Raw genomic sequence first — 24,685 nt, 5'->3', positions numbered from 1 at the left:
AATGCTTCCTTAATTTTTATTTTTTTGTTCTATCCTGCACGGCTAGCATAGGCAGGAGACAATTATCTCCCCGGGAAAAGGATAAAAATGTATCTTCTGCGTAGCTTTATCAACGCTCAGAGCATTGGCGCACAAGTGGAAATAATATTCAAATAATATTTGTGTTAAAGTAAGATATCATCACAGAACATGGCTGTATATATGAGAATGAGATCTTTGGTGTAAAAAACTTTACAGTTCACTCAGTGTGAATTGCGAAGTTTTTTAAGCTAAAATGTAATATTTAAACTTATCTTAGTTTTAAAGCTAAACTGTAATATTTTTTTGAAAGGCCTTGAAGGACTTGGATCCATGGCCGTAAAATAAAAAAAAATAAAAAACTGTGAAGTTACAATTTTTTAGTCAACTAATCTGTGCGTGTGCTTTAGTCTATTGCAGTGTAAATAAATAAATCAGTTTCTAGTTGTGTAAAGAAAAAGAGCCATCCTGGGGATGATTTCAAATAAAAATGAACAAAATGTTGGCCTCCTTGAAATCGTTTTTGATACGGAAATCCCCAACGAGTTTTGAAATGAAACAGAATTCCTCATCCTACTTACTTATAATTTTGATAAGTATTCTCGAGGATGTTTTACTGTGGAAAAAAATGTGGATGTCATTGTTATTCTTTCTATTTTTTAATATTGTTTTTATGTAAGTGTTTTTGCATTTTATGTACTACGCAATTACTTTATTAACTTTTTAATTACTTTTTTCTTTTTTTTGTAGGGTGTGCTTGTATCGACAACTGAATTTATTACAATTTATAATCGGATTTTCAATTGTATTTATAAGTTGCGATGCATTTGAAACTTGGTTAAAGTATAAGCATCGTACTACGTCATGTCTAAAACGCTTAGCTTCGCATGATAATCGGAAAATTAATACAGCAGTGTCTGCTGTTAGCAACTGGATTAAAAGACATTGCAAAGAATTTGTTTATTTACGCAATGATAATCATACCAAAGTAAGTCTTTAAAAATACCAAATTTGAAGAAATATAATTTTAGATTAGTTTTACAGTTTTCCAGGAGAATAATAAGTTGAAACTTCTTTCAGGCATTTCTACTTCTCCAAATCATATTGAACATAATTTTCTTCATTGGAAGGTATACTAGTGGATACACATTACTCTATTTGCTATTTACCATGTTGTTTTTCCTGCATAAATTAATTCCACCAATAATAAGGGTGTATAAAAAAGTTCAACAGAATGCAGGTACGTTTTCCATAAACAAACAAATAATGAATTACATTATTTACTTCTTTATATTACAGGATTAACAGCATATTTTTAATTAATGAATAATAATTAATTTCTAGAATCTGAGTTTGAATTGGAGGGGCTAGTACCAGATGCATCTGATGTAAATTTAGATTTATTGACTATTGAACCAGATCAGAAGCCATTGTCAGATGATAGACAAAGTTTAGGTGAGTAATTTTTTCATTTGATACATAAGTAGGTACATAAGATTTATTAAAATCATTTTTAAAAGTTGATGCAATGTCCATTTCTGGTTTTTGCTATTCCTTAGGCTGCTTTTCAAAAATCAGCTAAAGAAATTTTTATAATTAAAAATAAAACTCTTCAGTCTCTTAACTTCAGAAAAATGAGTCTGTAACACTATTCATTACTACAACTTAAGATTGGGTTTTTCATGAAATCTTTTCTATCTACTGATAAAACACTACAGACAGAGTGACTGCAGTCTAAAAAGTTGCTTCCTTCAAAAACAGAGCACTTTTATAGACCTTCCTAACACATAGATTCTCAGCTAAGAGGTTGGGTTATAGAATAACGACTTACATCTTGAATAAATATCTCATTTGTGTTGTATTTGTGAAAGTGCCATAGAATTACAATAATTGTTAAAACATGTGCTAAACATTTTATTGATAAAATTGTTGCCTTGTAATAAAAATAATAGTTGAACCTGTTGTGATGGGTTTTCAACATAGTTAATTTTTTCTTAATTTAACTATATTTTTATTTTTAGCATTAGCTTGAGTCCCTCTTTTTATTATTGTCAAATCTATTCTCCTTCCCTCCAACACTAAATGCCTAGGGTTACTGGTAGAGATCTTTTATACAGATTTTAGATAATTTTAGAAATTCTAGATAGTAATCTTATTATTATTAATAATTATTCTTAATGTTGTTTGAACATCATAGGGTTGGATTTCCAGAATAAATAGTAGCCTGGTTATCCTCAATACATCTGACAAATACCACATAATTCAGCCATTTGTTCATTCTGTCAATTTACTTATTCTAGCAGGCAGATGAATTTAACTGTAACTGCTGATCAAATCAAATAATCATATTTAAAGAATAAAAAAAAAGGCAGGGATTTCAAAATTTCAGTAGTTTTTATTGTCAGATGCAGGATTTTGGTTTTTCATATTGATGATAATAAATACTTTTTCTTGCTTTCAGATTATTGGAAACCAGAAGATTTGCCAATAGAAGATGCAAGTGATAGTTCAGATAATAGTAGTTCTCTTGTAAGAAATTTATCTATAGAAAAAATGCAAACACTTTCAAAAGATGTTGATGTTACAGATTCTAGTGAAGATGAATATATACCAGAAGGTTAGCAAAAAGTTCTAAACTGTGTTTAGTAATATGTGTATATATTTACTCCTGAGAGGAGAGGCATACACTCGATTGGTGGAGGGATTGAGGGTGGATAAGCAGAAGAATAGTCAGTACAGTCGTACAGATAATAATAGTCGTTGCTAAGCAATGCCCAGATAAATAGTCATTGCTTACACCAAGTATGTGTTTAGCATCTAGTCTTAGCATTACATTCCCTTAAATAGACAGGACCTTAATAGCATCTACTTTAGTTGAAAGACAACCTAATACTAAGTGAAGCGCACAAAGTTTTGTGGACTTATTGATTTACCATATTGTTAAAAACGTTTTCACTTTAATAATATAGCATGCATGTGGATTTATGCCACAAATCAATAATGAATCCATAAAAATACAAACTCTCAAGAATTGATCTCACAGCCTGAGGAGAGCAGATGTTAACATTAACGCATGTCAACTTGATCAAAGTAGCGTTCAATTTTAATATATTTTGTAAAATTCTAGACTTTACTATTTTTAAATAAAATGTTCATAAGTGTTATAATTTTAACTTGATAGTCAATAATATTCATTTGAAATAAAAATTGATTTCCATGATGATTTAAAAAATAAGGAAAGTTGTACTTCTTAAACTATGACTATGCTTGTGCGTAGCAAAGCAATGCCCTTTAGACCCGTTTATTTAAGTTGGTAAGTGAAAGTGCTTAGGTATCTCAGCATAGTTCTTTGTGAAGTAATACTTTCGCCTAATGCTAAGCAGTGAGTATATATGGGCCTTAGCATAAGAATAATTGTTGACGGACCATTGGCGAAGTTTGCAGCGACCCTGCTTTCTGAGTCAAAGGCTGTGGGTTCGATTCCCACGACTGGAAAATGTTTGTGTGATGAACATGAATGTTTTTCAGTGTCTGGGTGTTTATCTGTATATTATAAGTATTTTATGTATATTATTCATAAAAATATTCATCAGTCATCGTAGTACCCAAACACAAGCTACGCTTTCTTTGGGGCTTGATGGCGATGTGTGTATTGTCGTAGTTTATTTATTTGTTGTTCTTTGTCAGAATCATTTCCATTGGTAACATTGGTTTGTTTTCAGCAGGGTAAAGATGTATTTCTATTATTATTATTATTATTATTATTATTATTCATAAATCGGAAATAACTCCTTAGTTTTATCAAAATCTGTAAAACCACTTTAGCTTAAAGAAGTATTAACATAATTGTTGTCCTATAGGAACCCAGCATTTTTCTATGATAAGAACTATTTCATTCATGATAAAAGTACATAGTGGTGCCAACAACTCAATTGGCATGTTTAAAACTAGAACCATACTTTTCCCACTGCAAGGATCGTGCAAAGACAGCTAACAGAGTTTGCACGAATGCTTATTTTTTACTCCCTAGTCTATAAACAATCTTAGCACTACAATTAGCATGGGGCAACCCATGTTGCTTTTATGAACCTAACAAATGCCTGATTGGGTGATTTGCTCTTATTTAAGTTATGAAACTATCAGTCTGTAGGTTTTTTTTGTGGGTGATTGGCAATAACAAACCACATCTTCAGTGGGAAAAACCTCCCATCGAAAAATAACACTATGATGGTCTAGTATAGCAGAATTCTAAATTACAAATTACATAATGCATTTCAGTTGTGTCAGACATGAAACATTATTTTAAGGTATAATTCAGGGCTTTTTGTATAAATATATTTATATTGGAATTGCATGCTGATTGCCAAGTTCCATGGATGGATTCCTTCTGGCTATAGTGGCTTAATTATTGTCTTATAGAGTAGGAGTTTGTTTTCGCAGGGCGGAACAAAGGACAAAGGCAATATACGACAACATGGAAAAATCAAATTTCGAGAATTGCAGACCCGAACCCCCTTAGGGTTGTAGCGACGCATGCAGACCTTTGGGAGACCTGAGCATGACCTTTATAATCTGCGTCATCCGTACTGTCGTCTGTGCAAAATATGCTGTTATATTTAGAAATTATGAAGTATGAACAGTGTGGTGACAAGACTGACTACTGCGACACGCTTGCACTAGTAGAGTTAGTTTCAGTCAAAGTGAAGAGTGGCTTTAATATTACGCCCATAATTTATAGACAGTAGACATTATTAAACCTTTCTTTTCAGAACAGCAACCTGAACAGTACCAATCTTCCTTAGAGGTGCAACCATCTGGCATTTGGACCAATGCTGCTTTCAGTATGCTATCAAATATCAAGGGAGCTGTTGTTAACATGGTATACAATCCCCAGGATGCAAAAAAGAGAAGAAGTGTTTCTAGTGTAGATTCATCTGATGGGTTTGAAATGATTGATAAAAATGAATTGTAGTATATTTGTGGTAAAGAAATAACAATATTTTAAATATAATATTATTATTTTATTGTAATACAAATGAATTATTTATTAAAACTTTTAGTTGAGATGTACTTAAACTATACATTACAAGACATATTCTCTAATCTAGACATCAATTCCTGGTGTTGTTTTTTTAGTGCCCTTAGACGAATGCTGTTTAATGCATTCCGTGCAACCAGTGCTTCTAACATAGGACGTGAAACCTTAGGAGATAAAAAAAATTATGTTGATAAATTAATTTTAAAACCTCTTCAGAGATATGTAACGACTCACAATATCATCGAAAATAGTAAACCTAATATCTTAATTATAATTTTATGGATAATGTACTATGGATATTTATCAGGTTTTAAATTGAACTGTTTACGAATAATGCATAATTGTCTATTATAAAATATGTTCTTAGTGACTAGCAATTGAATGTCAATATATTAGTGTTTAATATTAAATAAATAATTACCTTTTCAACTATATGCCCTATGGCAATGGTCCTCACAGCTGAATTGTGCTGTTTGTTAATTATATCATCTGTTTCAATTTCACCAGCTTCATTTTTAAATGCCTCATCTTCCTCTTCTTTTAATATAGCTGGTAGCTGTGTCAAAATCTGTTAAAGTGAAATTATTATAAGTAACAATAAAATTCAATCTGATTATGTGGCATTAAGTATGGTTTTTATTATTGTGATTTGGAATTATAATTTTGCCTCTGGGTTAAGCAATTCAGTCAGACGGATGCATGCTTATTATGCAAAGATAGAAACCTAAACATCTAGACTGTTCCAAAGTGTACTGTACATGCTAGTTTACTTGGAGGTAAGACCAACCTTAAGAGTAAATTAAATAATAAATGTATACTTCACATATAATTGTAATAAAAGTTCATTAGCTAATTACTACATCATTTCCAAAGTATTACCTGAAAGTTATTATTTGTAAGAGAATCATTGTTATTTGTTATTTCTATCTCTATTTCCCGTCTGCTTTGAGTGGAGCCTTCGTTGATAGATTGAAAACAAGTTATTTGTATCTAAAAAGAAAAAAAATTTTTGTTAAATCCCTATTCCAGTTGTACATTCAAACAAATAGTATTAATATTTTTTGCGTGGCGATTATATTAAGTGACTATCAGATTTGAGAAGTGTGGTTGTATATAACAGAATTTCAAGCATGTGCGGTTAGGACCAATATCTGAAAGCAGGGGCTCATAACCACAAGCTGTGTGTTTCAAGTAGCATGTAAAAATAAAGTTAACAGAATCAAAGCCTCTTCTATCTAGATACCTTCTGTATCTAGTGAAGCTAGGAAAGAATAGACTTATATTTGAATAAAATCCTGTTGTCCCCATGGAACAAGTCAAAACCCTTAAACTAAGTATTAATATTTCTCATTCTGAGAGATCTGTCCCTGTAGTGGGCCTAATTGGATGATAATGATGATACAATACAACCAGCCTGAACACAGGTCAGCCACAACTACTCTGCCTGTATGGGGAATGTTTGATGCTAGCAATTGTTTTTATTCTGCATTCAGCAGCTCTCAAAGCCTGAATTTTATTAGTAATTTAGAAAATAAAAAAAACATCTTACTGAGGGTGCTTTTGCCGTCTGATCTGAAAGGAATACTGCAAATATTATGCCTACAAAGCTAGAGTCCATTCTCTGGTACATAAACTGTGTAGCAAGATCTGTAAAAAAGATAATTATTTTAACTCAAATCAATCAATCTTCTTGCACTTTAAATGCAAAAGTGTGGACATTATCTCCCTGTCCATCCCTTCAATAGTCTCATCCCATCATCTTATTGGGATCTTTGAAGACCAGCATGGCTAGCATGGGCAGGAGACAATCATATCCCCAGGGAAAGGGTAAAAATTGATCTTCTTCCACAGCTTTATCAACTCTCAAAGCAATTACACACAATTGGAAATAATATCCAAATAATATATGTATAAACAGGGGTACACTTCTCCTATTCCATGTTTCCATGCTTTAGCAGGTGGACACGTTAATTATATACCTTGTTGGCAGTGGTGTGCATAGAGGATACGCACAGGGTATGCAGATGATATAAAATGAAGAAAATCTCCAGTACGAGTTATAAATACTTGATGGTAGGCTTTTTGTAACTCTTACAATGCCTTTCCTTAAGTTTTTTACAACTCTTAATGGAGATTTTCTTCATTTTATATCATCTGCATACCCTCTATGCACGCCACTGCTTGTCAGGGGACTAATGGGGGGATATAATTTTTGTCTCTTCCCCTTGCTAGCCCTGCTGGGCTCTATTGCTCTAGTGCTAGCTACTAAACTTGGGTTCCTCCTTGCAAAATTCAAAAATTCAAAACTTCCAAGATTAATCTTAGTATTAAAATTCTTTTCATGTGTCAAAAAAACTATTAAACCAGGTTAAGGTTCAAAGCCTTTGAAAAATGGTTATTTGGAAGGATTCTAAATATCAACTGACACAGCTACACACAAATTGATAAGCTAACAGAAACTGCTATAGAAAGACAGAGAACTCATTTCCATCACTTTCCACAGAAAGTGACTTCCTGAGATAAGGAGAAAGCTTACCCCTTAATAAACCCAAAGCTCAGCAGATTTACGAGATCAATTTATGTATTATATGGGTAGTACCTAGAAAATAACGCCTATGCCATCAACACAGTCTTATAATTATTATTATAAAGTATGATCGATCAGTGATGCTCACTTCCTATGGGCCCAAAAGCTCTACCTACTCTAACATAACCTGACCTTTATTTATAAAGTATTTATTAATTTTAACCCTTGAGCATACCACAGTATATGATAAAAAAAAAAGTGCTGGCCACTACTGTGCTGTATTATATTTGCACATTTGTAAAATTTTTTAAATCATTTATTTATTTACCCCTACTAAAGTAGCTTGGCAGGTCTCAGCTCTAAATTCTGTTTTGTACAAGTAGTAAGTTTGTTGTTCTTAGCAGTAGAATAGGTTGATGGTATTGATGATGAAACAATTCTAGTAAGTGATGAATCTGTATTTTATTCTTAAATACTCACCAACATGTGATGGCCATACTGTAATGTGTGGATGGGAATGGTACCAGCCTACAACTCTCAGTGGTCGCCCTACTTCTGCTGCTAATTCTTCAGCTCGTAATGTAGCCTGAACAAGTTGCTCCTCAGATATTTCAACCCTATCAGGTTTTTTATCCAGTCGTCGCAATATAACAGATGATACAATTGATACTAAAGTGTTATTATTGTGCACCTGTAATAAGCAGAAATCTGAGAACTATTATTATATAGACATTTATTCTAGCATGGCAGTAACCAAAGCCATACATAAGTCAGTAAAGGAATACTTAGTACTCGATAAACTAAATTTTATGCTAAGTGTATCTCCCAGGACTGACAGCTTAGGCACATCACACTGAGACAAGTGAGAATAAATTCACCGTACCTCGCCTATAAGTAATCCCATAATTTCCTCTTTTTCAGTCGACAGGGCATGTTGTACACATACCAGAGTCACATCTGTAGACAAGAGTACTTTTTGTAACATTTCGTTAAATCACTATTTCATGAACTAAAATATTCAGCTGTTGTTTTTGTTAATGACAATAAATAACAGCTTTAAAGCAGTGTTTGTTTTTCTTTGAAAATACTTATTAGAAAAATACAATTTAAGACCCCAATAGGCGTAGGTAGATAGTTTTGCTAGAAGAGTGTTTACAAAAAGCAACTATAATCTAAATTTCAAATTGTTAATAAATCTGTCTGTGGTTATGTCACTAAATTAACGGCAAATTATTTATTTTATTTTTGAAGTCTGTGGCTCAGGGTTGTAGGCATTCTAATCACACTTAACTGATGGGGTCTTTCATGACATTCACATGGACATGTGAACTATGTTAGTTCGCATGTCCATGTGAATGACACATGGACATGAATGACTTCGCTGCTGCAACTATGTTAGTCAGAGGTGCCCGGAATTCGAACCTGCGACATACATGCGAGAGGTGGTGGTCTGTCACTCAACCACTGGGCTATCACTACTAATTGTTGTGCTGTTATTTACTCGCAATTTTCATGCGTCTGGAGAGGGCCTTAATCGATAAATTTCTTGATTAAATAAGTGACAGGAGTTACTTGATTTTGTTTTGCAAATGATGTTAGGGTTGTACCTGATTTCTTTCAGTAAAAATGGCAGTGGTTTACTTAAAAACTATTAGCGTTTAGATTTCACAGATAAGTCTCAGTCTCAGATACATTTAATAATGTTCCTCTAAAGCCTGTGAAAAATTATTTCGGTTTTCATTTACACGTTGTATATGACGAAGTATTGCTATATCCCTGAAGTCCATTAAAAAACTAATAGTATATTTTCCGTTAAAAGCAATTCGAAAGATACCTTTAATAGCAAAAGTTGCATCACTAGCGTTAAGTACGAGAACCTTCACCATTGCTATTAGGGCCAAAATTGGCAAAATAAAATGGCTTCAATACGGAAAATGTCAATGTAAGTTTGTTTATTACGTTTTCACGCAAAAACTACTAAGCCGATTCTCATGAAACTTTGTATATATATTCATGGAAGTGTTAGAAGTAATATACGATACTTTTTATCCCGACATTAAGCTCGGTTTCTTTGGGAGAGGGGATGAAAGTGTTTGATGATTTTACGCCATAACTCACGACAAATTAGAACCTATTTAAATAATTATTTTTGTTCTATAGAGGTTATAATATGTGTTTATTTTTGCCCAAACTGTGGTTGGAGATACAGGACAGAACTCAGCGGACAGCAGCAAACCCCTCATTTAAGGCTTAGCGATACTGAATACTTTAATTTTTTTTTAGAACTAGAACTAAATTTAATGTCACATCAAAAACAAAATACAACGCTGACGAAGTAGCAACAACAAGTTTAAAATATTTTTTATGAACTGTTGAATTTTTATTCACTTTGCTATTCACAATTGATCCGTTTGAAAGCATTGGAAATAAATAATCCTAATTGATTATGATATTTGCCACTAGCTGGCGCGGGCGTGAGTCAAGAAGCGTGGAGTGGATTCAAATTATTATTTTTAAATAGCGGAAACTACACAGACGTAAAAAAATCTGTGTTACTCCCTAGTCGCGCCTAAAGAAGTTTTACTTCAAAAACGAAGACAATTAAAACGACCACAACGACAAGTAAAAACTCAAAACAATGGAATAACTGTGTTTCAACATTGTTTCTGACATTTATTTATCGAAATGAACATATATTTCTATAAAGTACTCACTATAGGTTTAAATGATCGTACAGTGTACTTACAGTGTATAGTCACAGTGATTTAAGATTTTACATAAAATATAAATATTAAAATCACAATTATTATAGCAATATAACTTAATAAATATAATAATATCAATTGTGATATTTTTGTAAAATATTCTAAAACAATTTTTTACCGAAATTCAATATTTGTTTTTCTTTACTAGTTACTTAATTGTAGCAGTTTCAGTAATCGGAAATATATCGATTTCAATACTATATCATATTTGTTATGTTTGCGATATTAAATCGATTTATCGATAAACTGATATTTTTTATGCAAGCCTAGCTAGACCCTTTAATTGGCTAGCCACTAGACAGTAAAACACTAGTATTGTAGTTTTTGTCTGGACGGTCGTATTCTGGGTCCGGGGCTACTTGGTTTTAAAAATTTACTAATTTTTCTAAAATTAGATTTTAATCACAGGCCAGCTTTATTGGATCTCAATTATTCGGTAAATAAGTAATATTTAAAATGTTGCGTATATTCAGACAGCCATTTACGAAAAGATTTTTACACCAAGGTGAAAAACGTAAGTTTTATTCTAACATCATTTAAAAAAAAATGGAAATTCTGAAAGCAAAGTAATTGCTTTCAGCATCTTCACAAAATTTCATTCTTACTTACTATAGTGTACGTGTAAATAAAAAATCAAACAAAAATTGACAAAACGCAGAAATTAAATTTTAAAAATTAAAAAGTAAGAAATTAATATTTGCTACAACATTTAAAAAAAAATATCCAAATTGCTATAGCTGTGCCTATAATATTTGAAGAGTTCCCTCAATTTCTCCAGGAACGCTCTAATAAGTCTTCACCAAATTAAAAATGGTACCACCTCTGAGATATAACATACCAAACAAAAAAATAATCATTTATAAATCCTTTGTTAACTTAGACCTAAAGCTACAATGGTTCCATCCCACACATCCTGTTCTGAGCAGCTCACAGAACTTTGCTGGGTGTATATTTTCTTTGATATCCCCATCTCAAAATGGCACTAAAAACCAAATTAGCTATCAGGAGCAATTGACAACCTATCTTTTCTCTCATTTTTGTAATTATTTATCTTGTAATACAATTTTTTTGTAAGCTGGTTTTATGTAAAGTTCTTATCTTTTGAGAGTTGTTATCCAGTTGTTTTATGTATGTAACCTTCTCTTTAAAGTTAGATGGTCAGAAGTTAATTAATATAAATGGAGCTTTCCATAAGCTTCAGATAGCTGATTTTGATAGATGGACTCTGTTGGCTGTGTAAACTGACTAAATTAGAAAAGAGTCAAAAGTTCTACACAGTATCATCATTAATCTGTATCTAGCTAGCCATAGGTAACAGTTAGTTATATAATACAGTATATTACAGTATTGTAGTAATAATATTATTACAGATTTAAAAAGCTTTTCAACAGTACCACAAGCAGAACCAAAGAAACCTGATATTAAAACCTCAGTTCCTGGGCCGAAAACAGAAGCCCTACTCAAAGAACTGTCTTCGTTACAGGTATGTGCCTGTAAGATTATGTAGTTACTTAAATTTTAATATAGACCTTTATAGTAATAATTACTACAGGTACATTGGACTGGTTTTAAGTGAATTGCTTCTAAGATCCTCATTAGCTACCTAAATTCAAATTTAGGACATAGACATAAACCTGTTGAAAAATTGGTTCTGATTTAACAGAGATGTGAAACTTATGTCATACTTTAACAAAGCTGTTTAAAATAACAATACCACGTTGAATTAAAAACATCTTGCTTGTGGGAAGAAGTTTAACATCAAAGAAATGAAATAGAAATATATTTTACAATTAATTACCTACTACAAAAATAAAATAAATATAATGTCAACAGTGTTACTGAAATCATGAATCCTTCAGATATTATAATACCATGTTAATTCAATTAATGTTTCCAGCAAGCAGGTTCGGTGCAACTGTTTGCCGATTATGATAAATGCATTGGTAATTATTTTGTGGATGCTGATGGAAATACGTTTTTGGACTCGTTTACGCAAATATCATCGATACCTGTCGGATACAATCATCCGGAGCTATTGAAAGCTTTTGAAGATAAACATAGTCTCGTAAGTTAATTACGCGTATTTAAAGATTTAATTTCTTCAGTGCCGTGTGGTTATGGCTGGTCAGAATAAATTTGTCACCGAACCCCAGAATACAGTTGTCAACACCCCTCGTTTTCCCGCGGTTGTCGTAAGGGGGACTAAGAGAATAATAGGGACATTGGGCAGCAGCGTCTTCCGCACAACTATTACCCCCTACTGCAATCATAAATTTGTCTGCCGAACGTAGTGTTTATGGACAAATCCTCCCGTAAGGAGCGGCCTTAGTCGAGCGGTGGACTGTAATAGGCTATTGATGATTGATGAAGATGCAGTGCACAGTTACACAGATATAGAAACAAACACAGTATGGGGGACAATCGTACAAAGCGTCACGCGTCGCACTTAACTCTCAAGAGATCATCACATTGCAGTGCACACAGCAGCTCTCCTTCCATAGTGCCTTAAACCCTGCAGTGGCGTGCACTTCAGACATGCACAAAAGCACTTCTTAAATAAAACACACATCTTCTTCACACATCTTAAATTTTTTATTTTTACGGCTGCTGGAAAATGTTTGTGTCATGAACATGTATGTTTTTCAGTTGTTTATATGTATATTATAAGTATTTATGTATATAATTCATAAAAATATTCTTCAGTCATCTTAGTACCCATATAAGCTACGCTTACTTTAGGGTTAGATGGCGATGTGTGTATTGTCGTAGTATATTTATTTATCTTCCCGCAATATTACTACTGTTGTAGAAAACCTCGTGCATGCCACCTGTATGAAACGTGGTGCTGCTAAAACGCGTGCAGTCAATAACACTGTCGCAGCAGCTGTTTCCAGCAGTGACGCGTGTTCTGTTTCTGGCTCTATTTAGTTCTAAAAGTAATAGTATCTATAATTTATGTTTCATTCACCAGAGATCCCTCGTCAATCGTCCAGCTCTCGGTGTGTTTCCGGCAGTGGATTGGCCTCAAAAGTTAAAGAGTGTATTAATGGCAGTTGCACCACAAGGCCTAGACGCAGTTACCACAATGATGTGTGGTTCCTGTTCTAACGAGAATGCATACAAAACTGTATTTATGTGGTACCGATTGAAAGAACGGGGAGGAAAAGTTGACTTCTCACCCGAGGAGATGGCGTCATGTATGGTTAATCAGCCGCCCGGTTCTCCAAACTTGTCGATTTTATCATTTAAGGTAATTTTGCGACATTAATTAAAAAAAATTTGAAAGTCCTTTCAGAATGTGAAGACTCGAAGGGAATGGTGCTGAGGAGTCAAGGTAAGATGAACATTGTTCTGGTACACTGCTAAATCTAAGCATAACGTGAACTTGGGTTTGCGTCTATCTCTATGCATGTTCTAGGTAGATAGGATGAAGGTTTGTGATACCAAGAATAAATAGGTCTGTTACGCAACGGAAAAGCGCATTCCAGGCTCCCCACATTGAACGTCACACTTTTCGGAGTTATGTGCGTTTTTAATTTAAGCCAATTAAATATCACTTGCTACTGGAAACCTGCGTGACTGAGACAGATTTCTCCATAATGTTTGGAAAGGCGTGTGAAGTCTACAAATCCGGCCTTGCCGGTTGTGGACTGAACCCATCTTGCTATTAGAGGAGATCCATTTACTGTAGTTCATAATGATGAACTGTGAATTATTAAAACACCGCTAGGTATTCGATTACATTTCCTTGGTTTAATTGTATTGATGTTTTTGTGAGGGTGAGTGGTATTATTATGTGTTGTAAATTCGCTGTTTTGCTGTTTCTGTAATACGCCCCTTCAAAACACTAGATCTAATTGTGGCTTAAAAGTAACATTTATGGAGAAAAAAAAATGCCCGTATTTAAGAATTGTGTAATCACTTTTATACTTGGAGTGTAGGAACCACAAATAGAATAATGTTGTATACTTATCTCAAAACCTGATCTAAAATGAGTTCGATGCTTTTAACAAGTTCTTTTTGCAGATAAGCCTAGTGGAATTATTTTAGAATATTACGTTTTTTTGGTGTAAATAATATAATCGTAAGAGATAAATCTAAATTGTTATTCGGTTTTACAGGGAAGTTTCCATGGTCGTACATTTGGGGCCTTGTCGACTACAAGATCGAAACCAATACACAAGCTTGACTGCCCCGCGTTTGATTGGCCGGTTGCTCCGTTCCCGAGATACAAATATCCACTCAATCAATTTGAATCAGAAAATCACGCGGAAGATAACAAGTAAGGCGCAAGTTATGAACTTATCATATTTTTTATTTTCTCTTTCTATTTCACGCTTTGATAACAATTATAGAAACACTTTTGAATACTTATTCAATTTAAGCGGATGCCTGTGAAAGGGAAATCAATGTTCGTCAATAATGTACCTGAAACTTTTATTTTGTTTTATTTTATTATTAAGTAGCTGTTGCCCGCGTATGTTATGTTTTTTTACTAATCCCGTGAGAACGGTTGGTTTTTTCCAGCACGGCAGTTTTATCAACTCTGCAATTAGTATGTAATGTTTGGGACGACTTTTTTTTATTTTAATACAAGTTACCTCTTGACTGCAATCTCGCGGCAAGGCCAGCCACGGCCGAAGCCTCCCGGTAGACAAGGCCAGAGATAATTTCGCAGTAAATAATTATTTGATCAAGTAAATTTGGTGTCAAAATCTTTACGTTCGCGCCCGCTGGCTTAGAAACTTATGGATATTGTAATCAGGATTTCAAGATATGAGATTGCAGATAAAATATACATACAAAACATTTGAAAACACACATAAGTCAAAATTAATAAATCCTTTATAATCCAGTATTTTATCTCGGATATGATAGTTTCACTTGTTTCACCTAGCAATTTTTATCGTCTTCGCAAATACCTAAAGTAGGTATGCTATTGTAGTCCTAAATTAGTATGTGCACGCAATAGTAATAAATGGAGCCCTGTAAAAGAAACGGAAGGTGCTCCAAAAGTCCCCTTGCGCGCACGCGACTCTTTGCATGTGCGTTTTTTGGAGTAATTAATAATTGGTGGACCAAGCAGATGAGCCAACTGATGGTAGGTAGAAAAAAACCGACTTTGCTCAGGGAAACACTTCACGGAGATTGCAACACGTCCTACAACGTGCCACCCTGAAGAATAGGTTTTAAGCCTCATGTAGCTGCAATTTTACGCAGTATAAGTGGAGTCATTAAGAGATAAATTTAAAGATTTTAAAATAATGACAGTGTGTATGACTATACACACATATTTGAAAATTTAATGTATGTACATAAAGACATTTCTAAATTTAAGAAAAATTGTGACTACAATAATTTAAACATTAGAAGTAAGAATAAACTTACAGTGCAATATACTACATAAAATTCATAATTCGTTTAAAGGAAATTGCATACAATTCTACAATAAACTACCCATTGACATCTTGGAGATGTCTCTTGAAAAATTTAAAGTTTGTAGTAAACGTAAGCTTATAGAAAAGTCATATTATAGTATAAAGGACTACGTAATCGATAAAAAAGCTTGGGTGTGAATGATTGCTCTAACCAGGTTGCACTTCTAATAATTTTAAATGACAATGTGAGATGGTGATAACAAAAAAAGAACACCCGTCTAACTTTGTTGTGGGCTTCTTCTTAGACCAGGACGCGTTTGGAACCCTTGTAGCTTTAATTTTAAGTTTACGAACATGGTTATTGCCTATGGGCCTACTTGAATAAAGATATTTTTGACTTTGACATAACATCAAAAATTTAATTAGAAACAAAAAAGGAGATGGTAATATACTCCGCCAGCAAATTTGCTTTCTCTGCTGTCATTGTATTTATTGCTTGCTTGTATTTATTAACGGTTAAAGACTTACGGGTATTAGCTTAGTTAGTAACGTGGAAAGAAAAAACGTTCAAATTTGCGCAAGTAAATTTTCTTTGCCAAACAAAAATAAATGTAAATTCTTCCTTATTTGTTACACCAATCAAATGGGTCAATGATGTGGATCAAATCACTCTCGTTAAGCAATAAAGAAACGCGGCGCGCTCGGTCCCCCAGTCGTGTCGCCGGATATAACTTACTGTTACTATAGATAGGCACGTTATTATATCAATCTATCTTCGCACTGCGGTTGTATTATGTTCAGTTTACATTTTCCTTTAATTGCATTCTAGGCCGTTGGAGACTAATATTTTCCTAATTCAAACGCTTTTATGTCATAACAAAACTTGCATCATGGCCGGATTATGTGTTGACGTACTTTTTGCTTATTCAAAACTAGCCCTTCTCCGCAGTTATCAAATACGTGTATTACCTTTTTCAGAAATCCCGCGAAAACGGTTTGTTTTCCTGGGATAAAAAGTACCCTATATTACTCTCCGTTCTTTCAACTAACTCTTTGCCAAAAATCAAGTTTATTGTTTGCTTAGATAGAGCGTAAAGGAGGATGCAAACAAACTTTCACATTTATTATATTATTAAATTTCATTAGTAAGGATTAAAACATTAAAAACAATTCAAATCTCAGTCCACAAGCTAAGTCCATGAACATAAGACAAAAAACATTTTACTAGTGTTGATAACCAATAAATGTATCCACGTTTCGAATGACTCAAAAGTCTATAAAAGGTGCTGGCGCTTATTTAGCCCGAATTTAGACATACGAGACTGACCATTTGGATGATATAATATATTTTATGTAAATATTTTTCCTAGTAGCTAAGTTATTTTTTATTCTTGTTTATAAATAGTTTAATTTAATATGCAGAAACTCTTGTTTCTCTTTTTAATAAAATCGTTAATTAACATACAATTTCTACATAAAACAATTATTGTTTTGCTTCTCCTATTTGAATAAAGCACTTAGCCTTAATGCTACATATCGCTAAGGCCTTGGTTATCACCCTTTACTTATGTTATCTAGATCAATAATTATAATAGATATTAATAATTTTATTTACATTACATATTATTAATGCACAAATATGTCACGTTGTGTGTCAATGTCAGTAAGATTTTAACGGAAACAATAGATAGATATAATTATTTTCCATGATAAAAAAAATACAGTATACGTAGTCCGGAATTTCCGAACCTCCTCGTAAGAGAAAGAGTTTTTATAATATAGTTAGAACTCCTGTAGGTGTAAAACAATATATACCAATAGCTGTGCGCCTGTATACCAACTTCCATCCTATTGTAATAAATGTGCATTAATATGCATTTTTCGAAGATATTTTTTTAGAATATCCTTATAGAATACCTACGATTTCCTTCGAGATATAAAAATTTTGCAATTTATTATCATTAAATATACAGGGTTAGGATTATTTGTTACTAGCTGTTGCCCGCGTTATTTGTTAGGTATTTACAAATCATGTTAGAATCGTTTGCCGTCTAGGAAAAAAAAGTAGTCTTGATCCGATTTTGGAACCATTATTGCAACAGCAAACTTTCAGACAAGGTGTTGCACTATGTATTGAGATTGGAGATACCATCGTTGAATATAGTATAGCTTTTAAGTGAGTGATATCAATTGTAAAAAATACAATTATACACATAGCTTCAATGGGTAACTAACTAAAGGATTGAGTGAGTACTCTCTATACTTTAGTTAAACTCTAGTTAAACCAATATTTAATCATGTATTTCAGATTGTATATAAGCACGAAATTGGCAAACCCACATTGCCTGCCTAAAGTCGGCGTCCGAGTAACATTAGTAAACTTCATGTTAGCCAAAGACGGTTTATAAGCACAGTTGCTCTTACTCTTAACTCAGATTTACAACAAGTCAAGGCAGATCTAACAACGGCAGGGGCAGAGCACTGTCGAATTTTGCAAGATATTGAATACGTCGTCTCTACGTCGTTTGAACTAACTCTGTGCCAAAAATGAAATTGATTGGTTACTTTCTTAGGGCGTGAAGGGAGGACAAACAAACAAACATACTATCGCATTTACAATATAACTAGTAAGAATAAGGATTTACGAATCAGCCTGTAATTTTCCTTGCAGATGTCTCGAGCAAGTAGCTGACACAATAGAGAAATATAAAATGAAAGGATGCCCAGTAGCCGGAGTTATCGTTGAACCTATTCAGTCAGAAGGCGGCGATTATGAAGCATCGCCCTACTTTTTCCAAAAGCTGCAAAAAATATGCCAAAATGTAAGTACTGGTTAAAGTGGCGTGCATTCCCGCCTACCCTACTATTTTTGTATAACTATAGAAGAACGTTTATGAATATTAAGTTTTGATTAACAATTCGCAATAGGTTTGATGACTTATTTTGAAACACTGCCCGATGATGTTGGAAAGTATCTACAATATACAAAAAAATATTTTAAAAAATAGTGCCCGCGAAATTCCATAGCTAAAGATATTTTGGTACTGATAACAAAGAAATTTGCAAATGATAGTTTGAAATTACAAAATACTTCTTATACGTAGAGATTTTCGAAGTGGTACAAAAATCATGTTTATATAGAAGTGACGTCATAATTTTGATTTCGGCGTTATACCTGTCATGGCGGATCGCTAGATTTTGCAGTTTTATTTATTGCAAATAAATACCAATCTCACTTCGAATATTAATAAAAAAAAACGCTTTTCATTAAAATCAGCGTGTTACAAGAATTATTATATATCATTAGACAAATAAAATATTTTTGTAATTCTTTGTTACTGTCATCATGCCAACGTAATAGACTGCGCGGCCTAAATCCTTCTCATTCTGAGTGGAGACCCGAGCCTTGTGTGATAATGATGATGATGCTGAGGATGGTAATAATTCCGCAGAGCGAAGCGGCTCTTATCATAGACGAGGTGCAGACTGGCTGTGGGCCCACAGGCAAGATGTGGTGCTACGAGCACTTCAACCTACCCTCCGCCCCCGATGTGGTTACCTTCAGCAAGAAAATGTTGACTGGCGGCTTTTACTTCAAGATTGAAAAAAAGTAAGTTAACTCATTTCATACTTATTTCAGTAAACTTGAGAAGCGGTACTATCCTAGGAGGTAAGGCTTCGGCTTCCCTTTCGGTGGGACCGAGTTCGATCTTCGGCACGCACCTCTATATTTTCTGAGTTAAGTGCGATTTTTAATAATAAATAATTAAAATCAAACGCTTCAACGGCGAAGGAAAACATTGTGGAAAAACTTTTAGCATCAGTCACGCATGTTTTTAAAAGGGCCGTCTACTTATAATCGATACTCAAACCAAAACTGTATTTCTTTTAATTTTTGTCTGTCTGTCTGCATCTTGCCCGCCATGCATTTTTAAGAGAGTACATTTGACGGCCGAGGGGCGCAGTGGGCAGCGACCCTGCTTTCTGAGTCCAAGGTCGAGGGTTCGATTCCCACAACTGGAAAATGTTTGTGTGATGAACATGAATGTTTTTCAGTGTCTGGGTGTTTATCTGTATATTATAAGTATTTATGTATTATATTCATAAATAAATATTCATCAGCTATCACAGTACCCATAACACAAGCTACGCTTACTTTGGGGCTAGATGGCGATGTGTGTATTGTCGTAGTATATTTATTTATTTAGTTATTTTATTATACATTTTCTTCGAGATTTCCAGGACTGAACTCTACCAAAGGTCATCACTGAACACTGTGAAACTCCATTTTATTATTGGCTTCACTCCAGTTGCATAATATAGCAGATGATGATTTACGATTCATGATTTATACTGTTATTTCGTTTGTTTTCCTTCAAAGTAGAAAAATAAAATATATTTATATTTCTTTCTCTGTTGGGTTGCCTGGCAGAGATTTATTTTTAGGGATAAGTATATATATTGTTTTATTGAGTAAAATTCCGTTCTGTTAGGTGTACAAAAAGTGTATTTTCATTTCAAAGTTCAATTTATACCGCATGAACTGGATGTTTCTAGGAGTCTTTTCACCAAAAAAGCTAAAAAAAAATCAAATTGCAATGTCGCATACTAAAAATCAAATGCGGTCATCTCACGATCTTAAACTAGTTTATATACCCATTCAAATACAATGATATTTACAGGCCCGCGCACCCATACCGGGTATTCAATACGTGGATGGGAGACCCAGGCAAATTGATTTTGTTGGAGAAAGTACTGCAAGTTATTAAAAATGAAAATCTACTTTCCTTGGTAAACGAAACCGGAAAAGTCCTTAAGGACGGTTTACACAAGTTGGAGATTGAATTTCCTCAGGTGATAAACAGCGTGCGTGGACGAGGCACTTTCTTAGCGTTTAACGCTACGAATACACAATGCAGAGACAAAATCGTTGCAGATTTGAAAACTAATGGTGAGGAAATCTACCTCTGTAGTCGGACCCGGTTTTTATAACTATAATATTGTTGTGATCATTATATTAACCCATTACCGGCCCACTCCTGTAGTGGGCCGGTAATGGGTCGCGGGTCGCACAATGAGAATGACCCAAGTGACCGTGGTATTTGGCTGGGGCAATTTGGGAATTTATAATTTCTGTATTTTCTCTGGTCTGGTCTGGTGGGAGGCTCTGGCCGCGGCTAGTTACCACCCTACCGACAAAGACGAGCCGCTCAGCGATTTAGTGTTCCGGTGCGATGACGCGTAGAAACCGATTAGGGGTATGACTACCATAGTCTCTAACAGTTTAGCCCGCTACCATCTTCGACTGCATCATCACTTACCACCAGGTGGGATTGTGTCTATTGCATGACACAAATCACAAAGTTATAAACTAAGTTGACAGCTTCAGGAGTAGTGCTCATTAATAACCCGTGGAAGAAGAGAGCACTATTTTCAGACAGTTTAGAGGTTTATGTCCCCCAGAATTGGTAATCCCAGCGCCAACCGCCACTTTGCAACCTATGATTAGACTTCTAATTTTAAGGGCCGATTGCACCAACCAATTATTGTTACTTTAGCTACCGGTTAAGTGCTTTAATGGACTGTGTATCTGTCTGTCTATCTGTGTGTCTGTCTGTCTGTCTGTGTGTCTGTCCGTCTGTCGGTGTGTGTGTCCAGTTTTAAACTACTGAGTATTGTGTCTTTCGCATGATGCTTGATTTATTGATGGTATGACAAATATATGTCTTAAAACGTAAATTATCTTAACATTCCTGTTGTTTTTGATGCCCCATTGGCTGATGCGAGTTTATTGGTGAAATTGGACCTAAGTGTATTAAAATATGCGATTATATTCTTGTTTGAAATGTTTAGGTGTCTTGGGTGGAGCTTGTGGAGAGAACAGTGTTCGCCTTAGACCGGCCCTGGTGTTCGCGCCGAAGCATGCTGCTATTTATTTGGACATTTTACGGAAAACTCTGCGGGAAATATAAGTATCTCGCATTTATATTCATGTCCTAACAAAGGCTTATAGTCGCAATAATCTAGGTCAATTCAGGATAGTTTTATAGATATAGATTTTTTGTGATATTATGATAACTCTAAAAAGCAATTTGAACTTTTATGTTTCGCAATAATATATCATGCCCTAGGTTTAAAATAATTTATTTTAAATGATTATTTATATTAAACGAAAAGGGGCTCAGATTATATTTTATTTTGTGATATTCAGTATTATCAATTTAAGCATTAATTTTTTATGATGCTGTATCCAGTGAGCCATTAAGTTCTAAGAAGTTTCAAGTATTACTATTATAGCATTTATTTATTACATGCTTATAATATACTTTTAAATGTGATATGTGTCTAATGTCTTCCAATTAAATTGATATTGATATTAGAAAAAAAAAAGAATTTTGGTCTGTATGTTGTGCAAGTTAGATTAGATACGCTATAAATAATAATTTAGTCCTGACTTTTTTGGCATTTAAGTTCCGAGTTTGTTTGTAATATAGCATTTTAAACATATATGGTATTATCGATTTTATAATAATATTTGTTATTTATACTTAGATATTATTATGTGATAATAAAATAATGTCGTGCCCTCAACAAGTCTTCCAATTGATGTTTAAAATTAGGAAAATATTTTATTCTGTATGCAATAAAAATACGCTATATGCACATAACTAAGGCCTGGGTTTTATTTTATACTCCGTCAATAGTTTACTATTGGTATAGATACCCACGTAATATAAATGCTGATGGATTCCTGTAAGCTGTTTATTCATCTGGCTCAGCATTGGGATTTATTTATACTCTTTATTTGTACACCACTCAGAAAAACGAGGAAAGAACAAACACATGAAGAGTGAAGATTGAGTGGGATAGACGGTCGGTAAAGATTTTTAATGTTCTTTAAAAAAAAAACAAGAAATTTTTATAACCAGACCAAAGTGTAGAAAAATTGACATTTCACATTAAGTTGTCGGTCATGCGCCTGATCTCTTTCGAGTAACGTCGGATCTGCCGTCTCATCGGAATACGAGAGTGAGGGTCTATTATCTGCACCTTGTGCACACTAAATTAAATCACTCGCGTAAAATCAATCTGGATTGACAACCGCGGCCCAAATCAGTCAGGGAAACTGTGATATTCGTCTGGGACCACATTGAAATTATACCATCTCAAAAGAAAAAGATTATCACGAATCTGTAGCCTTAATACAAGATTTGGTCGCTCGCTATCGAAAAGTCCTTTTCGCACATCAAACTCTGTATCTTCCATGTAATATGGACCCAATTTTACTCGTTTTAAATTATAAACTTTCTGCCAAACGTTGAATCTAATTTAAGCAAATTGAGTTAATTGAAGCAAATTTGTGCTTTTAGAGAAATGCAAATAGGATCCATTTTACTTGGATGTTTAAGAACATCGTTGGAAAATGGCAAATAGGCTATTCTTTGTTCTGGAAAAATGTACGGTTCTCGTGGGATAGATTTGTTTTTGTTTCTTAGAGCAAGAGATCGTCACGTGACGTTTTGCATAGTGGTAGTTTAGGGGTCCCGGTTCAGAAAATAACATAGGCAACTATGATACAATATAATACACAACAAAGAACACTTTTTTACATAGTGGTAGTTCAGGGGCCAGGCTTAGTACACATCTTGTTTACTCGGTCGAAGGCGCGGGTAACAACTAGTACCTACCTTCTTCTTTGGCCTCTCTCCGTACCTACTTGGCTGGCCTGTATATATATACATAATAATAAATATTATGGAGCTATATTTGTTATATTCGGTAATCGTAAAATTATACCATTACCCAATATAATGAATATCGCTCCATGATGGCCGCTGCCAGAACAATAAATGCATTGTATCCTAAAAGTACATAATTACCTAATTCCATAAATTAATATTGTTTCGCTAAATACCCGTTGTGACGTTTCATACTTACTCAGTAGTCTATATTAAGAACATTGCTTGGGCAGCTAATTACGGATGTTGTCTATTTTCTATTTGTAACATGCATCTAATTATAACATACCTTCCCAAAGTTAAAATAAGCTTTCTCATGATACTGGTTTTAAAAACTGGTGGGAGTGAATATTTAGAATGAAGAGTCATAACAACCTACGAGTACGCCCGCGAGCTGAGTGACAACCTAAGGAATGCAGTAAAGTAACGCAAAAAAAAATTATCCATAGAAATCAAGCTATTAATTATAATTTTGATGTTTGTTTCATTTCATTTATCTGAGCTTGACGACTCTTAAACATCATCATAGTATTATAACTTTCAAATTAATTTGAAAACACTATGAATTTGCGGTTGGCATTTTCGGATAAAATTAAATAAGTAAATAATAAATAAATATAATAAAATTGTTATTTACCTTTCTTTAGAATCTAATAAAACTCTCGAATTCTCGTTCTTTAGAATCTATTAATATAGTTATTAGGCCCACCTATTATATATACCCTACCCTATAGATACCCTAAAGACCTAAAATTCCTATATGGCGATTGCATTTAAAGATATTCGAAATTCAAAATTAATTTCTTTCAAGTAGGCCTAATGTAAGCACTTTTGAAACGTCAAGTCTGTCTGTTTGTAGTGACTCTACCACCGGTTTGGAAAGCAGATTCTACCGAGAAGAAGCCGGCAAGAAACTAAGCAGTTGCTCTTTTCCGAAATCAACAATTTACATTTTAACATTCATTTTTCAATCGTGTGAGAGATGAAAGCGGAGCCGGATGCTTCCAAGCAAGCCAATGTCATTAAGATATTAATCAACTGTATAGTAACCTCGATATAATAAATGTGTTTTAACATATTCTTTAAACTTATGCATTGGTAGGTCCAAAATTAGGTACCTTAGGAATCCCATTATAAAAACGTATACTCAATCCCACAAATGACTTCTGTACCTTTCGTAGACGATATGCAGATGAAACTAATTTATGACCATTTCTTGT

At 33.9% G+C, this 24,685-nt stretch overlaps 3 protein-coding genes across 4 annotated transcripts; 2 read left to right on the top strand and 1 right to left on the bottom strand.

Annotated features, from left to right (window-relative positions):
• The first annotated feature begins 402 nt into the window (after nucleotides 1–402).
• On the top strand, nucleotides 403–5,683 carry LOC120624481. Of its 2 annotated transcripts, none has more exons than XM_039891048.1 (6): nucleotides 403–693; nucleotides 769–1,006; nucleotides 1,099–1,258; nucleotides 1,363–1,473; nucleotides 2,480–2,635; nucleotides 4,788–5,683. In XM_039891048.1, the coding sequence occupies exons 1-6, from the start codon at nucleotides 509–511 to the stop codon at nucleotides 4,988–4,990; spliced, it is 1,053 nt and encodes a 350-aa protein (XP_039746982.1). In that variant the 5' UTR covers nucleotides 403–508; the 3' UTR covers nucleotides 4,991–5,683. The 2 variants fall into 2 exon arrangements, with proteins under 2 accessions (XP_039746982.1, XP_039746983.1); XM_039891049.1 differs by lacking the exon at nucleotides 4,788–5,683 and adding an exon at nucleotides 4,459–4,746.
• On the bottom strand, nucleotides 5,087–8,764 carry LOC120624482 (lys-63-specific deubiquitinase BRCC36-like). The gene is made up of 6 exons (XM_039891051.1): nucleotides 8,467–8,764; nucleotides 8,064–8,274; nucleotides 6,606–6,703; nucleotides 5,936–6,046; nucleotides 5,478–5,624; nucleotides 5,087–5,220 (listed from the first exon to the last, which is right to left on the bottom strand). The coding sequence occupies exons 1-6, from the start codon at nucleotides 8,566–8,568 to the stop codon at nucleotides 5,095–5,097; spliced, it is 795 nt and encodes a 264-aa protein (XP_039746985.1). The 5' UTR covers nucleotides 8,569–8,764; the 3' UTR covers nucleotides 5,087–5,094.
• Nucleotides 8,765–10,655: 1,891 nt separating this feature from the next.
• On the top strand, nucleotides 10,656–22,035 carry LOC120624657 (4-aminobutyrate aminotransferase, mitochondrial). Its single transcript, XM_039891325.1, has 9 exons — nucleotides 10,656–10,862; nucleotides 11,719–11,831; nucleotides 12,246–12,413; nucleotides 13,320–13,598; nucleotides 14,470–14,630; nucleotides 18,398–18,548; nucleotides 19,179–19,336; nucleotides 20,409–20,677; nucleotides 21,580–22,035. Exons 1-9 carry the CDS (start codon nucleotides 10,805–10,807, stop codon nucleotides 21,696–21,698), a joined length of 1,476 nt encoding a protein of 491 aa, XP_039747259.1. The 5' UTR covers nucleotides 10,656–10,804; the 3' UTR covers nucleotides 21,699–22,035.
• Nucleotides 22,036–24,685: the final 2,650 nt, after the last annotated feature.

This window comes from Pararge aegeria, chromosome 6, assembly GCF_905163445.1.
Source record: "Pararge aegeria chromosome 6, ilParAegt1.1, whole genome shotgun sequence".
Lineage (NCBI taxonomy): Eukaryota > Metazoa > Arthropoda > Insecta > Lepidoptera > Nymphalidae > Pararge > Pararge aegeria.
This window is presented reverse-complemented; position numbering and strand designations above follow the sequence as displayed.

Bases quoted from the DNA above. Each gene is read 5' to 3' on its own strand.
- LOC120624481 (XM_039891048.1), top strand. From the start codon at position 509: ATGAACAAAATGTTGGCCTCCTTGAAATCGTTTTTGATACGGAAATCC. The intron at 694-768 runs GTAAGTGTTTTT...TTTTTTTTGTAG, and splicing joins TTTTTTAATATTGTTTTTAT to GGTGTGCTTGTATCGACAAC. The intron at 2,636-4,787 runs GTTAGCAAAAAG...CTTTCTTTTCAG, and splicing joins AGATGAATATATACCAGAAG to AACAGCAACCTGAACAGTAC.
- LOC120624482 (XM_039891051.1), bottom strand. From the start codon at position 8,568: ATGTTACAAAAAGTACTCTTGTCTACAGATGTGACTCTGGTATGTGTA. The intron at 6,704-8,063 runs GTGAGTATTTAA...TCTTTTTTACAG, and splicing joins AGTATGGCCATCACATGTTG to ATCTTGCTACACAGTTTATG. The intron at 5,625-5,935 runs GTAATACTTTGG...TCACTTTAACAG, and splicing joins TTACAAATAATAACTTTCAG to ATTTTGACACAGCTACCAGC.
- LOC120624657 (XM_039891325.1), top strand. From the start codon at position 10,805: ATGTTGCGTATATTCAGACAGCCATTTACGAAAAGATTTTTACACCAA. The intron at 10,863-11,718 runs GTAAGTTTTATT...ATATTATTACAG, and splicing joins TTTACACCAAGGTGAAAAAC to ATTTAAAAAGCTTTTCAACA. The intron at 20,678-21,579 runs GTGAGGAAATCT...TGAAATGTTTAG, and splicing joins TGCAGATTTGAAAACTAATG to GTGTCTTGGGTGGAGCTTGT.